The 14815-nt window shown below is 42.5% G+C and overlaps 1 protein-coding gene across 1 annotated transcript in view; it reads right to left on the bottom strand.

Annotated features, from left to right (window-relative positions):
* Nucleotides 1–13650, bottom strand: part of LOC114558521 (ERC protein 2) — a 129973-nt gene extending 116323 nt beyond the window's left edge. Inside the window, exons 1-4 of the mRNA XM_028582581.1 lie at nt 13316–13650; nt 10903–12046; nt 7454–7477; nt 6563–7318 (exon numbers count right to left, since the gene is read on the bottom strand). Of these exons, the coding sequence (XP_028438382.1) occupies nt 6563–7318; nt 7454–7477; nt 10903–11766 (1644 nt within the window). The 5' untranslated portion in view covers nt 11767–12046; nt 13316–13650. The remainder of the gene's footprint in view (nt 1–6562; nt 7319–7453; nt 7478–10902; nt 12047–13315) is intronic.
* Nucleotides 13651–14815: the final 1165 nt, after the last annotated feature.

Raw genomic sequence — 14815 nt, 5'->3', positions numbered from 1 at the left:
CTGACCTACAACTATGCCCACACACAAGCACACACACACACACACACACACACACACACACACACACACACACACAGCAAGTTAAACGTATTAGGACAAGTCCATTCTGGGAGAAAGAACAATGATGAGTTTCAACTACCCTGCAATAACTGAAAAGCATATCAAATGATTGACCATCTCATGGTTGTGTTATGCTGTTTTGCTATTTTGTATGTCTGCCCAGGTACATGTAGGTAAATTGGGTGGATAAAATATTAGAAACACCTTCAATATAATGAAGTCAAATACAAAATCACCATTTACAATTTGCTCTAAAATGACCATAGAGCCAAATCAACACCTCTCTAAAAGAGTCACAGCAAGAAATGGGGTGACGCCTGCAAGCTAGTTTAGGCACATATGAAATATGCCACTGCAACATCTATCCAACGCAACACAACCATCATTGCTGCTGCTTAGCTTTAATCAGCGTCACCACCACACGTCCAACTGTAAGCTCTGGCTCTAGTCTCAAGGGGAAGATATCTGCTATCAAAGCAGCTATCTTTGTCACTAATGTCCTGTTCACACCCACACACGTTCACACACAGAAGCCGCCCAGTACAACCACTGTCTGCTGGCCAGCAAGTGCCTCCACTGTGAGCAGTTGGGGCTTAGGCGCACCTCAGTTGTGGTAATAAGGGGGTGGTCCTTGCTCAAATGCACCTCATCGGCGGCAAAGCTTTAGGCCACCGCTTCCAGTTTAACAGAGGAATCACTGCAGGACTATGGCATCAGTTTTGTACACTGCTATAGCATATCCTGTGCTACGTGGAAACAAAATGAGTTATCATAGACGGAGTTGCAGGTGACAGACAATAGCCTTCATAACAAACAAATTTATACATCTGCACAGTAGGTGAGATAAGTGAGGGCTGCCTGCCGCTGCTGCCTGATTGTGTTATAGGCAGCTGCTTGAAAGGGGCAACATGGGCACATGGAATACCAATTGGACTGCATAAGATCACAAAGACACAGCACACACCCACACACTGACTAATGCCTACTATAATGTGCACCTCTAAGGAAAATGAAAAGGTTTGAGTGACACTGAAAAATTAGGGACACTGCCTCTCTCAACTGTGGGACAGATACACAAACCAAAGTTACAGATACTGTAGATTAAAAGACAGAGAAACCACAATACTATCAAAGCCAAAATTAGGGAAAATAACAGACAGTCAGTGGGTAAAGAAAAGCCACCAAATCAGACAGAAACCACATGGAGATGGGGCAATAATATTAAGGCAGCTCATCAATCAGTCAATTAACAACTCTAGAAACACATGAGTAGACATACAGGGAGAGGGAACAGGTTGCCATGATTTCCCATTTCTCCCATTTTTCCCAGTTCTCCCTCTGAGTTGAAATGTGAGGAGACAAGGGCCTTATCCTCTTGTCCATGTCAATTGTGGATAAGGAGGGATTACTGCTGTCAGAGCATGCTTCCCACAGACGGGTATGCCCACTGCTGTACAATCCTAATCGCCTACTGACCATGTGTATTAATGTGTCATGGTGAGTGTGTTTATTTATCTGTCCCATGGAGAGAGAGAGTGTGTATTAACTTCTTATCAACAACAGTTAGAGTACAATGGGGGGAATTAAGTCATGCAAGAGAGCATGTCATCAAAGACCGTCTTCTCTGCTCCACATGTGTCAGAGGACCAAACATATGGAATGAATAGGATCAAACGGAACACTATAGCAATAAGTGCCGGCATCCTGAATGGAAGGATACGGTCAAAAGGTTCAATTCTGGCCTGAAGGCAATGGTGTCATATACACCATGCACAGACTAGAACATGCACAGATTTTACATAGACACCCACACATAGACACATACTCACACACACATTCATCAATCACATTCCCATCCCTTCTCCATCAGTGAGAGAAAAAGGAAACACATTTGCTTGCCACAAATGTGAAAATGTGTGCGCCTATCAGCTCAATGGCTTGAAAGAGCACTTTTAAAAGACAAAGGGAAAATCAGAGGGAAAGCCTTACTGAGAAATAGGGAGGGGGTAAGGAGAAGGTTTGAGGGGTGTAATTTTGTCCCGATAAACTTTTCCGCTCAAACATTCTGGGAGATCAACAGAGCGTGGCGAATATGTGGTGCCTGGGGTGTGGTGGAGAGAAGGGAGCACTGGTGTGTGTGTTTGTGAGTGTTTGCTGAAGGTATAGTGGCCTTCTTATGTTAGTTGAGAGGGGCTTCATTAGCGGAGGCTGAAAGAAGCCAATCAAATATGGAGCCCTAAAAAGCCCCACCAGGGACAGGCTTTTCACCAATTAATCAAACCACAACAGATAGCATATCAACCCGAGGAGTAAGAAAGAGAGAGTTGGGACATGTTGATGGACAAACAAACATACTCAGGCAGAAAGGCAGATAAGTAAGAAGAGAGTTGATAGGCTGGTGGCATGAGAAATTGAGCAAAAAGAAAAAGCTGAAAAGAGATTATAAAAAAGACAGATTTGCGGACGTGAACTTCCACTTTTCCTCAAGATACTGGCACTTGAAAGTTTTAAAAAGCTACATTTCTGAAGTTTCATCAAGGTTTGAGAGAGGATGCAGGGGCAGACAGAGAGGGCCTGCCAAAAACAGCAGCAGAACTTCTAAAGCCAGTCATACTATAGAAAAAAACAGGGTAGCCATAAGTGCTTTGGCCTTACATTTTTTAGACTAGAGTATTGCTATAGAGTACTCAGTCAAACCTATTCAATAGTGAGATGTCTTCATATACAGTAGGGGCCCTAAATCCATCCAGAGGCCCTAAGGAGCATATGAAATTTGCAGTACGATATGTATCAAAGTAGATATGCCATCTCTAAGTAAAAATCTCACAGTGAGAGTGTGCATGTGTGTGTGCATGCCCTTGGCAGCAGGACAGAGCTGGGCAGGAACAGACCAGTGGTGCGGCTGTTATTATTGGGTCTACAGGGACCTGGCATCTGGGGAGAGCCGATTAGGCCCAGATTTATGCCTCTCAGCGTGTGTGAGTGTGTGTATGTGTGTATGTTCACACATAACTTAGGCTCACAGTTAGTGCATGTTACTGACACACTAGTTAAATTCTAATAGAACACTGCCACTTTGTGGACATTGCTAGGAATGGATATATGTATCAGTAAATATTACAGAGAACTCAACCATACTATATGGCTTTCACATTTTTCTAATAAATGATGGTGATGTTGACCAGTGTAATCATTTTATTTCAAGAGCAAATTGAAGGCTGACATAGATGTGCCAGTGTCTCTATGGCAGGTCTGTGCAGCTAAGGCAGTCTGACAGCTGACAAAGGAACAGGAAACACAAGCGAGAGAGCACCACTACACACACCATCCCCTGACAACACAAACCAGCAGGTGAAGTAGTGATGGAGTGAGCTATATATCCATGCATACTGCACACAAGCATACCATACAAACAGAAATACAGACAGCTGGTTAAAGTAACTTCACATTTGGACATGATCTGTAAGTTCTGAAAGGTACAACAAAGAGAGAAAGGAGAAAAGACAAAAAGACATTTCAATTCTCTGTTAACCCTTACTTGATTCTCAGATTTGCATCATACTAGCCTACGTAGACTGACACGTTCACACCCATCTCCTAAACTGTCCTTGCATTAAAAAAAAAGAAACCAACACAAATTTAAGGTGATAATTTCTCTTCAAACCAGCAAAGAATACCAAGAAAGCCCCATGTCAACTCATTGAAGAATAAATAAAAGCAGAGGTGAACTAAAAGTGGAGGCAGTTATTATCCCAGCTCAAGCTAAACAAGCTGGGTCATTTAAAGGAGAGTAATGGGCGCGGTAATGAAAGGCATTTGGGCTGGTTTCCTTTGGAGCTAATCAAAAGAGCTAAGAGTAGTGCCCCCTATTAGAGGCAATAGCTGCACTACCATCACTGGCTTGCCTTCACTGACCATGACAAGTGCAAGTGTAAGGCTAAATGATGTTTATGTGTGTCAGAGTGGTCCTCCAACTCTTAAACAAAGGGAAGAGGCATCACAGGAAGGGAGCTGCTTCTTACAGTTAAATGAGTGCATATAAATCCACACACATTCCACACTAACCACAACCACATCAAACTGTCAGACAGCTTGACTATTTTTCACCACAATGTTATAAACTACATTTTGAAATCCCCCAAATTTGAATGTTTTCATAAATAAATGGTGAATATTTAAGTGTCAGACAGTGTCTTGTCACTACAATTAAATGTGTAATAGTAGCTCAGTTCCTAGGAAGTATTTTGAATAATTATTTAATTTTCTGCACATAAATCAAGTTTGTCAGTGAAGCAGGACAATGCATTTCTATACATCAACACTACATTAATTAAGAATTACGAATATGTTTCCCAAATCCTTATTACAATACAGTAATTTTGGGACTAGCTTAATATTATTATAAAACTGTTAAAAATGACATTTAAAATATTGTATTTCACTAATGTAATGGACCATGCATAGTGTTAAACCTTGTCTTCATTCTGATGTATATATAACCAACGCAATACAAATATAACTGCAAGTAGCAATTCAAATAGCTCTACAGCATATGAACATTGAGTCTAGTACTATCTACAAATCAGTTTCACTCTAAGGCATTGCTTTTACTTTGGCTTAAAAACTGAAAAATCAACTGCTACACTTCAGTTGCAATCAGTTTAACTCTCTCTTCCTCTCTCTCTCTCTAACACACACACACACAAACACACACACACACAGGAGGAGACGAGGGAAAAAATGAAAGAACAGCAATCACCTCTCTTTTCAATCAGGGCGGTCAGTGTGTTTTCCCTCATTAATCATACATTAATATTCAGACAAACACAGCCTGTTTTTCTACCTTAGAAAAACACTTCTTTTTCCCATCTCTCCCTCTCACCTCTTAGACCCACTCCCCCCCTCCTCCTCAATTGCACCCACAGTATGTTAAGCTGTCAAGCAGTTAAAAATAGCACAGCACACAGAGTGTGTGTGAACAGGTACTCACCTCTTAAACACACACAGCATGGTTAGTTCCCTTACGCACAGACACACCACACACACAAGAACACACATTCAGAGCAGTGGTCGCATTAGCATGGGCTGAAACACCCATGCTCCCCTCTGACAAAAATCATCACAGTGACCAAACACCCGGCACGGGTGGAAATCCCATCAGCCACCAGCAGCCCGTCAAGGGAGTGTCCTCACTAGAAACACTAAGCCGACAGGCCCCAGATGTGCACGCATGCTCACATACACCCACGCAAACGCAATCATTCTGACTGGGCACAGCAGAGAGGTAGACAAACAACATAGACAGAAAAACAAGAACATCATAACACTAACAATATCAGAGGCATGCACAGACATCACAACACTCAACACACACACTCACATAAACACACACACTGACAGCGAGGTAGAGAAATTAAAGGCTAAGAAGATTTAGGAGTTAAAAATAAACAATGCAGGAGTGAAGAGCACAGAGCAGCCTACTGCGAGCCGTACTGGCAGAGGATACAGACACACCTGTGCTACACCACCGCTTAATGGTACTTTTAAATTCTCACTCAAATATAAAATAAAATTGAGTGTCAGATGAAGACAGAAAAATCAGGAAAGAGTGCGGTATGAGCATACAAATAGCAAATGTTTTTTTTTCTTATATTTAAACGGAGAATTGTTGATGAGCTGCAATAAATGTCGCAGTTTATTTAATATTTTTCCAATTCCAATGCACAACAAGCTTACTGCATGCCACATGCTGTAGAATAAATGCCAAATGCTATGCACAACGCACAGACAAGTGGCATATGAGCAACTGCCATATGAGCATGTGCATACCCAGGAAACGCACACACGCAAACAAACAGAGTCAGATTGTAAAACTGCATGGCTGAACACAAGCTTAGGGCTCTCAGTGTGTTAATCTGGCCCATTGATAAGACCTGCTGAGCTGCTTTCTGCTCTCACACTTTACATAATACAGACACACTCACAGGTACACAATCACACACACACATGCATATACATGCTAAATGCTTAACAGCAAAATGTTATTCATTTATCGTATTGTTGAATATGCAAATTTAAAAAAATACATAAACCAAATAGATCATATATGTATCTAAGTATGGAGACGATATGGAAAAAATATATCACTTTAACCATTCATATATATTACCATCTCTATTAAAAAGCTATCATGCACTAGACTCTATGATGGTAAATCACAGAGGAAGTAATTTTCAGCTCTCAAGTATTTTCACAGCCATTCTAAGTATAATCTGACATGGTAATTGCTTTGTATTGTCAACACAGGCAACATAATTGTGTACTATGATTTGTAATATAACAAAAAACATGATTTTATTGTGAAGTGAAAGATAATAAATAATAAATGTCGATATGCTGCCCACCCCTACTGTTAAAATAACTTTTAAACATATATGAATGGTTCAAATACATACCCATTCACCCCCTGGAGCACTCAAAAATACAAGGAAGAAAAACAAACCTCTCGCACATGCATGTTCTCCAGCTGCGATTCAGCCTCCTGTGCTGCCATGGTTACGATGCCTGCCGGCTGTCCCCGACCCCAGTGTCCCTGACCTTGGCCTTGGCCCTGAAGCATTTCCAGCAGCCTCTGGATGCTCTCGTCCCGGGCGCCCAGAGTCTGTTTCTGAGAATCGATTCTCATCTCCATCTCTTCCATGGTCTTCCTCAGCAGGAACAGCTCCTTGGCCTGCCGCTCATGCTCTGCCTGCATCCTGAAGACATTCTCCTCTGATGGATCCAGAGGCGGAGGTGAGGAGAAGCCCTCACACCCAGGCACCTGGCAGGGGCTGCAGGGCCGGAGTGAACCAGAGCTGGGTGCTACCAGCGGACCTTGGCTGGGAGTGTATTGGGGCTGATTTGGGCCGTTCCTCCGCCCAGGCTGAAGGGTGTTGGCAGGGCTGATTCTCTGCACAGCTATTGCAGTGTTACAGCCATAACCAGGGCTGTGAATGATGACATCAGCTTCCTGTTGCCTCGGATTGTAGGTGTTGGATGGGCTGGCTCTCGGACTATTCTTTGGTCCAGGACTATGCAGGTTGCTGGAGCTTTGTCTGGGGCTGTGGCCAGGGCTGAGCCCCCCTCTGTGGTCCTGGTCTGTATGGATTTCTCGATAGGAGCCAGAGTTCCCTTGCTGTCGTTGTTGCTGCAAGCGGCTGTTCATCTCTCTGTGAGCCCTCAGCTCCTCCTGTAGCTCCTGAACTGTCAACGGAAGCTGCTACAAATAGAGAAAGATTAAGCGCCCATTCAGTCATTAAGTACAGAAACATACCAAACACACAGACACATTAAAAATTCCTAAACATATGATGACACACACATAAAAAATATACACTGGGGTACAAAAACAGACCTTGTTTCTTCTGATATCCCCAGGCTGCAGCAGCAAAATGTGACATAAGAAAGACATGCACATGCATGAAGACAAAATAGAAAGTACATAGAAAAATATCAAACCAATATGTAGATTACTTCATGCTGTTGGGTGATGGTTACATGCTTTGGCCACCAGGGGGTGAGATTTCTCTTCAAAACACAGGGTGAAGACATAGAAGGTACTGAAAGCCGAAATGACTTTTGTTTGTTTGAAAGAGGTGAACATCAAAAGGGGGGAGACAGGAGAAAGGGTGATGTTATTCCAGATGAAAACAAATCAGAGCAACAGTTACTGGCCTAAATGCAATGAGAATGATAGGGTCCCAATTGTGCCACTCAAAAATCAATTGATAAATTGACAAATCAACAATTATTCAAGAATACAATTACGACATATGCAAACCAGTGGGCAAACTAATAAAACAGAATAATCAAGAGTTCAGTTATTAATGAATAAAAAATCCCTGTTTTGCAGCATGGCGTGATTTTCAAAAGCCTTGGGAGGATATTTGCCTTGAATTAATTTTTATTGGACAATGTGAATTTTTAAAGATTGACTGAAGAGGTTTACTGATGCAATTGCTGATTGATTTGTCAATACATTTGTGACACAAATGGGCCCGATAAAGTGTTGCTGGGGACATTTCACTCAACGTTCCTGCTTTTGCCGCATGTAGCAGTGCTAAGTGAAAAATACAATAAGATGATTTACATCCAAAGCTCCCGGCTCTCCTGACTGGCAAATGGAAATTCATTCTGTGCTTAAAACCATGGGCACACCATTCTTGATGATTGACTGTGAGGAAATTAAACAAAAGGAAACAGAAATACACACACACACACACACACACACAGCATGTCCCTCAACATAGATTATGTCAAAGATCCATTGACACAAACACTAAACGGAAGTTAAATTACTAATCTTTTCATCTTTGTGAAAATATTACAAATCTTTCCTCAAATAATCTTACTCCTCTGCTCGAGTCCAGAAAGCACAGAGCGCCAAGGACGCAGAGTTGTGATGTAGGAGGAAGGCGAGGGTGATAATCAATGCAACAAGCTAGCACTGACTATCAAGTCCGAGTGGGTGGACAATCCTCTCTCACACACACACACACACACACACACACACACACACACACACACACACACACACACAGCCAAGACTGTAGACACAAATACATATGCACAAGTTTACACACAGGGACACGCACACGCATACACCAAACAAACAGATGGTTAGGGGACGACTGTGGTCCTTGCAGCTGAGAGAAAAGGTGACATTCCTCATGCTAATTACAAAGTGTTCCTGTCAGTCTGAACTCTTCCCAGTGTCTCAAAGGGCCAAACACAGGGGAAATGGAGAAGAAGAAAAAGAGGATAAAAAAGATCTGAAAGCAGAGCTGGGGGATGGAGGTGATAAGGGAGAGTGAGGTGACAGCAGATAAGAGTTAGAATAACATATTCTGCATGAGGTATAGCTTTTGCGTTTTCAAAGTAATTCAAAGAAACTGGGATTATTTCTGACTTTATATAATAGGGCTGTTATAACATTCTAAGAGAGCGTTAAGGTTTAAGTTAAGAGACAGAAGGGGATGGTAGCAACTTAATAGGTGATCAATATTGGTAACAAAGTCCTGATAATTATCAGCTGGAGCGGAACAATCCCTAGGTGTGTGTGTCTGTAAGAAAAGAGGAGGAGTAAGAGTGAGAGTAATATAATGTTTTATAATGAATAATGTTTTATTTATATCTAATAGCCTATGATATATTCTCTACACCTATGCTTTCATTCTTGTAAGTGTACATAAGGGTTCTCATAAGGTACATACGGGTTATGTGATCATACATCTAGAGATACTGTACTGTGAGTGGTTTTCAGTAGATAAAGAGAGATAAAAGAAGAAAAGAGTGAAGGTAAAAAAGATGGTACAAGCGAGTGTGTTAGTGTGGGAGAGACCAATGAGTCGACACTCGCTGAATAGGTCTATTGCCTGAAGGAGCAGAACAGAGACAAACACATCCATCCATCACAGACAGGGCCAAGGGCCTGCAGACACACAGAGAGTGGGAACATTGACTGTCCTGCTCCATTTTAATGCCACAGACATAAGAATCTCAACATCAGTAGTTCAGCGGCAAACGCATTTAATTCTATAAACCTTACGAAAAATGTACCAAACTGAACCAAAGACTGTGACCCCAAAACTATGATATGAACTGAACCGTTTCACCCCTAGTAGTTACTACAGTATGTTCATTAGGGAACAATGTTATTCTGTATTTATTTTCAAACTTTCTGTTTTATTATGCTAAAATCACAGGAAAAGTGTGTGCGTGTGTGTGCATGTGTGTGACAATGTGAGATGAAAAAGATACAAATACAAATGCAGAGGTGGCTCCTTGGTTACAAGAGGGAGAAGTCAGATGGAAGAGCACAGATATGATGAAAGTTTTTGCATGCTTGTGTGAGAGAGATGAAGAGCAGATTCAACAGAAATGATACAAGCTGTATAGTGCGAAAGCAGATGAATTATATCTTATGGCTCAATTAAAACACTTCACACTTCACACAGACACACAAAGAAGCAGGGGCGTCGGACTGGGGGGAGAAAGGAGACTGAGTATTCAGGGCCCTCACGTGAGACGGGGGCCCACAAAGATACTAGAATGAATAGCCGTGGATGTGGGGAGAGGCACATAGAGGATGCCTATGTTCAGGGTTCAGGATTTTGAGCTACGCCCCTGCGAGGACTTAAGATGTCATTCAGACAAATTGAGAAACAGAAGGCTGGCAAAGAGTGAGATAGAAAATAGAAGGACAAAGACAAAGAAAGAACCTATACACAGTAGCTACGCAGTATGCAGTGAGACAGACCGATGGATAATGCCTCAGACTGACTGGAACAGACTCCAGGGAGAGGTGGCACAGGACAGACTGGTCACTATCCCTTCAGGAGTTGCTGTGAGCTTTTTTAGAATCTGACTAACACTTCTGAATGGCTGCCACTAGGGCACGTTCCCATGGAAACACAGACAGCACTGAGCCTGGCAAGCATCTTCACAAATGAACTGCACAGAAGCCTTTCAATGCAACCTTGAAGACAGGAATAAAAGGTATGATGTGAGAGGTATGATGTGCAGAAGAGATGGGCGGTTCAAAAGTCTGAATGTGATGTGTGCACAGTGCCACAGACAAATCAAAGACTTTTGTTTCAAAATGAGATTTCCACCATTTGAAAAATGTGTTCTCTAAAAGAATTGCTGGTGTTAAAGTGACTTACTGTCATAGTGATGCATTTGATGCAGTAAGAAGTTGAAAGATGAAATTGCTTGTGTTTTTCACACAGCCATTTAAGAAATGTTCCTTAAAGTGGAAATATAGCATTTTTGAAACAAACTTCAATTTGTCATTTTTCTCACTTGCAAATCCTCTTGGTTTGTCCTGTACTGGTCCTTCAGAACTGAGGTCCTCACACCCTCCTCCCGCCGAACCCCCTTTTCTCTTTTCACATCTCGGGTCCAGAAGTTGACATTGTTCATGCTGGGGCCCGTCCTTCCATCCCTCCCTACATCCAGTTCTCTCCTCAGGTTGTCATTTTCCCTCTGCAGCTCCCTCAGCTGAGACTGTAGATCAAACGAGGAACCCTCTCCCCGTCCAGCCAAATCCAATTCCTGTGGATGTCTCCCAGACTGGTGCCGCAGACTGGAAGTCCTTGCAGGATGCAAGGTTTGGTCTCCATAGGGGTCTGACTGTTGATGTAACCCAGAGGAGGTGATGTTTGGGGTGCTGCCCATGGCAGGTGTTCGGTTAGTGTAGGAGGAGCGGCTGGTACTCCTGCCCAGCGTCATGGTGCCTTTTGGGTACCCACCAGAGGGTTCCAAGGAATCTCGCTCACAGGGGTACATGGTGCCTGATGTGGCATAGGCAGCACTCAAAGACTGGATGTTCTCCATAGACAGGGTTTTACCCCCTGGAGCTGTCGCTGAACCACGACTTGCTCCTTTGTCTGCTGCTGTGGCAGGTTTGATCTTTGAAGCTGGCTTCGACACAGAGCCTTGACCTCCTGCCAATTTAGATGCTGGGGCAGGCACACCCCCTGACACAGAGCCTGGTTCTAGCCCCGAGCGGGAGCCTGGTGCTGAGCTTACAGCCTGTTTGCCTTTGCCCTGTTTGGGGGATCTGGAAAAGCGTGCATGAGATGTGCTGCCATCAGTGTGCCCACTACTCTTTGGGGCAGCAGACAGCTTGCTCTGAGCAGGCTTGGCTCTAATGTTTAAAGGCATTATTTTTATATGGCAAAAGTGGACTTCTGAGATGAAACTGTTAAGGTTGGGGATATTTCTATGTCCCTTTACAGAACCAGAATAAAAGACAAGGTTTAGAATAAAGGCCACATCTCGGCCTCTCAGTTTTCACCTGTCCATCCCTGATTGTTTAGGGCTTTAGGCTGAGTCTTATTTAGTTCTATTAGAAGAAGATGGCAGTGACTGTTGGCTACAGGGCTCCCAGACACAAAGGCCAGAGGTATTGCGGTTTCAGCTACAGTGCAGGACATCATGGATTCTAGACAGGTTAAAAATAGACAAACATTGAGAGAAAGACCAATCATCAGACCATCATCAAAAAATATCACACGCGGCATCACTACATGGTTCATAGGGCTGGATATCGTTTTAGGATACTATTGCCAATATAAGACTCATACTGATACCAAAATTACTTTACAAATTATTCAAAACTTCTAAAATGTAAAATTCTGTCTAAACACAAGCCCCTGCACAATAACTTTGCCTAAATTTAAAAAGATGTCCAACTGTTGGGCAGAGCTCAGAGGTTCGGGAAATAAGCAAGACTGTGGATCCACAAGAGCAAGGTTGGAGACCACTGATCTAGTGAAAAACTACTAAATATTATTAGTACTTCAGTACTCTTTAATCCTCTCTGATGTAGTCAGAATCTGAATCAGAAGAAGAATACTTTATTGATCCCCTCAGGGAAATGATTTAGTTGCTCACAGTCACATTCAAGGTAAAAATAAGAGTAAGAAAATACCAAGTGTTTAAAGTAAATAAATTGACATAGCTATACTAAGAAATAAATAAAAATGTTAAGTAGAAGTAAGTAAGATTAAGTTAAAAAAGAGATTGTTTCAAATGGATTGTACAAATGCTATTGTAGTGCAAGTGTCAACATAAATACAGTACAGACATAAATAAGTACAGTGTGAGTATAAGTAACAGCAGTGGATGAGTGACGGGTGGACAGTAAAAAAATGTCTGTTTAATCACCGGACTATAGATTAGTGGTGTAGCATAGAGTACTTCTGGTTCCTCACTCATTATTTACAGAATGCTTTGCACAGCCACAGTCACCACAATACTGTTGATGGTGAAAGAAAAAAAACAGGGAGGACTGGCTTGCCTATTTCAGCACCATGGACAGCACTCATTCTCCTGTTGTATATCACATTGGATACTGTAATGCTTTGTATCACATTGAATTCTAATACCTTCTCAGGTCTGAAGGAAACAGGGACAAAATAGTGTAATTGCCTATGGCCATGGCAGATGGAATTGGAAGACCAGTCTTTATTATCTGCCATCCCTCTCGGGCACTTGCAAAGCTCATTGTCAGACTTTATCAGGGCTGATTCAGGCTAAATCAAACTAGAAAATACAGCATGGACTGTGCCCATATTAGGATACAATCAGCATATATAGTGTTTATATCATACACAATCGTGGTTCATTTGTTGTCTTCGAGGCAAAAAGCCGTACATTAAGTAGGTAAAAAAAAATATCCCCAGGAAATTAAAGTAAGCACAACCCTTACCATGATGGACCAGATATTGGGGACTGGCTGCAAAGCAGAGTCAAATCCAAATGATAATCCCTCCTCTAATCCAAAAGGATTGGGCGCTGGGAGTCACTGCATTGGATGCAACTGAGAGATTGGTTAAGTCTGCTTGTCAGTCATAACATAGCTGTCAATCCCTTATCCATCATTGTTTGAGACAACGAATTTAGCCCTATATGTGCCAGCAATGGAGGCATCAAGTCTGTGTATAATATTGGTAGGCTACATCAATTGTGCATTTATATTTCAAAAATCAATGATGATGATTAAAATAAAAATCACAAAGTTAACTGTTTCCAAACCTTTTAAAACAAGGAAAGTGCAAACATGTTAGCTTGCTACTATTGAAGCTTTGTCTACGGATTAAGCTATAATTTGCATTAAAATGGAGTTCAATGTAACCGGTCAGTTTCAAAGGGCACGCGCCAGATTTACGCAGCTGTATTGATAGCCTACCTCTTCGTCAGTAGCATATGCCAGTATGGTTTAACAAAGACAAAAAGTGCTGATGAAAATACAAAATTACAAAAAGTAGGAAACGTCTCACTCAGCCTTAAAGCTCTGCACTTACTTGTTAGTTGGCAGCCAGCTGTTGCCGCGAAGAGAAAACTCGAGTCACCACCCAAACTGCAATAGCGTAAATCGTTAATTTGCATGGGAACATTTGTCCCCCTCATAAAGCTCAACTAGCTGCCAACCTAACAGACTACAAAGTGGACTGCACTATATTTCACGGGTGGCACGAGTGGAACGGTCGTTGTGCATGTGACAGACGCCGGAATAACTCTACTACGACCACGGAATGAAGGATTAGTTTCTTGCTCATATGCACACGGCTACATGACTTCGAGCTAGTACCTTACATAATAATTAATCTGCCACACAAACTGAAAGCACAGTTTAATTTGTCTAAATAATGTTGTCAAATGATGCCACAAAGTCCAGGTGTGCACGCAACGCGTGCTCTCTTACCGGACAGGTACCTCTCCATCACCGTGAAGTCCTAACCGTACCCTGTCCGACCTCGGCGCAGGCTCCATGATCTCATCGGCTCAGCTCTCTCATGACCTGTCCTGCCATCGGGTCCGCGTGGGCGCGCTCTCCCAAGCTGGCGCGTGCATGCGCGACCTACGCGGCAGCACGCACAGCTATGATGGGAAAGTTTTTTTTTTTTTTTTTTTTTCCATACACCTACATGAGCGTCAGTTGGGCGTGGCACTTTAGAAAGGTTTTAGCTACACGAATCCAAATCTGAAAAAAAGTGGAAGCATTCCAATTTTCATACAGACCAGGCAACAAATACCCAGGCAGCAGTGGCGGATCTAGAAAATGTTACATGGGGGGGCAAAGGGGTAGCGAGAGATCCTGGTAGGGTGGCAGGGGAAGACGATACATGGAAACCCCCATACGTAAACTGCTATGCCCTACTACGCCCCGCAACGTCCTGCTATGCCCTAAACTGCTACAACTATTATT

This window comes from Perca flavescens, chromosome 7, assembly GCF_004354835.1.
Source record: "Perca flavescens isolate YP-PL-M2 chromosome 7, PFLA_1.0, whole genome shotgun sequence".
Classification (NCBI taxonomy): Eukaryota; Metazoa; Chordata; class Actinopteri; order Perciformes; family Percidae; genus Perca; species Perca flavescens.
Note: the sequence above shows the minus strand (reverse complement) of the source record. Positions and strands in the feature narration are given on the sequence as shown.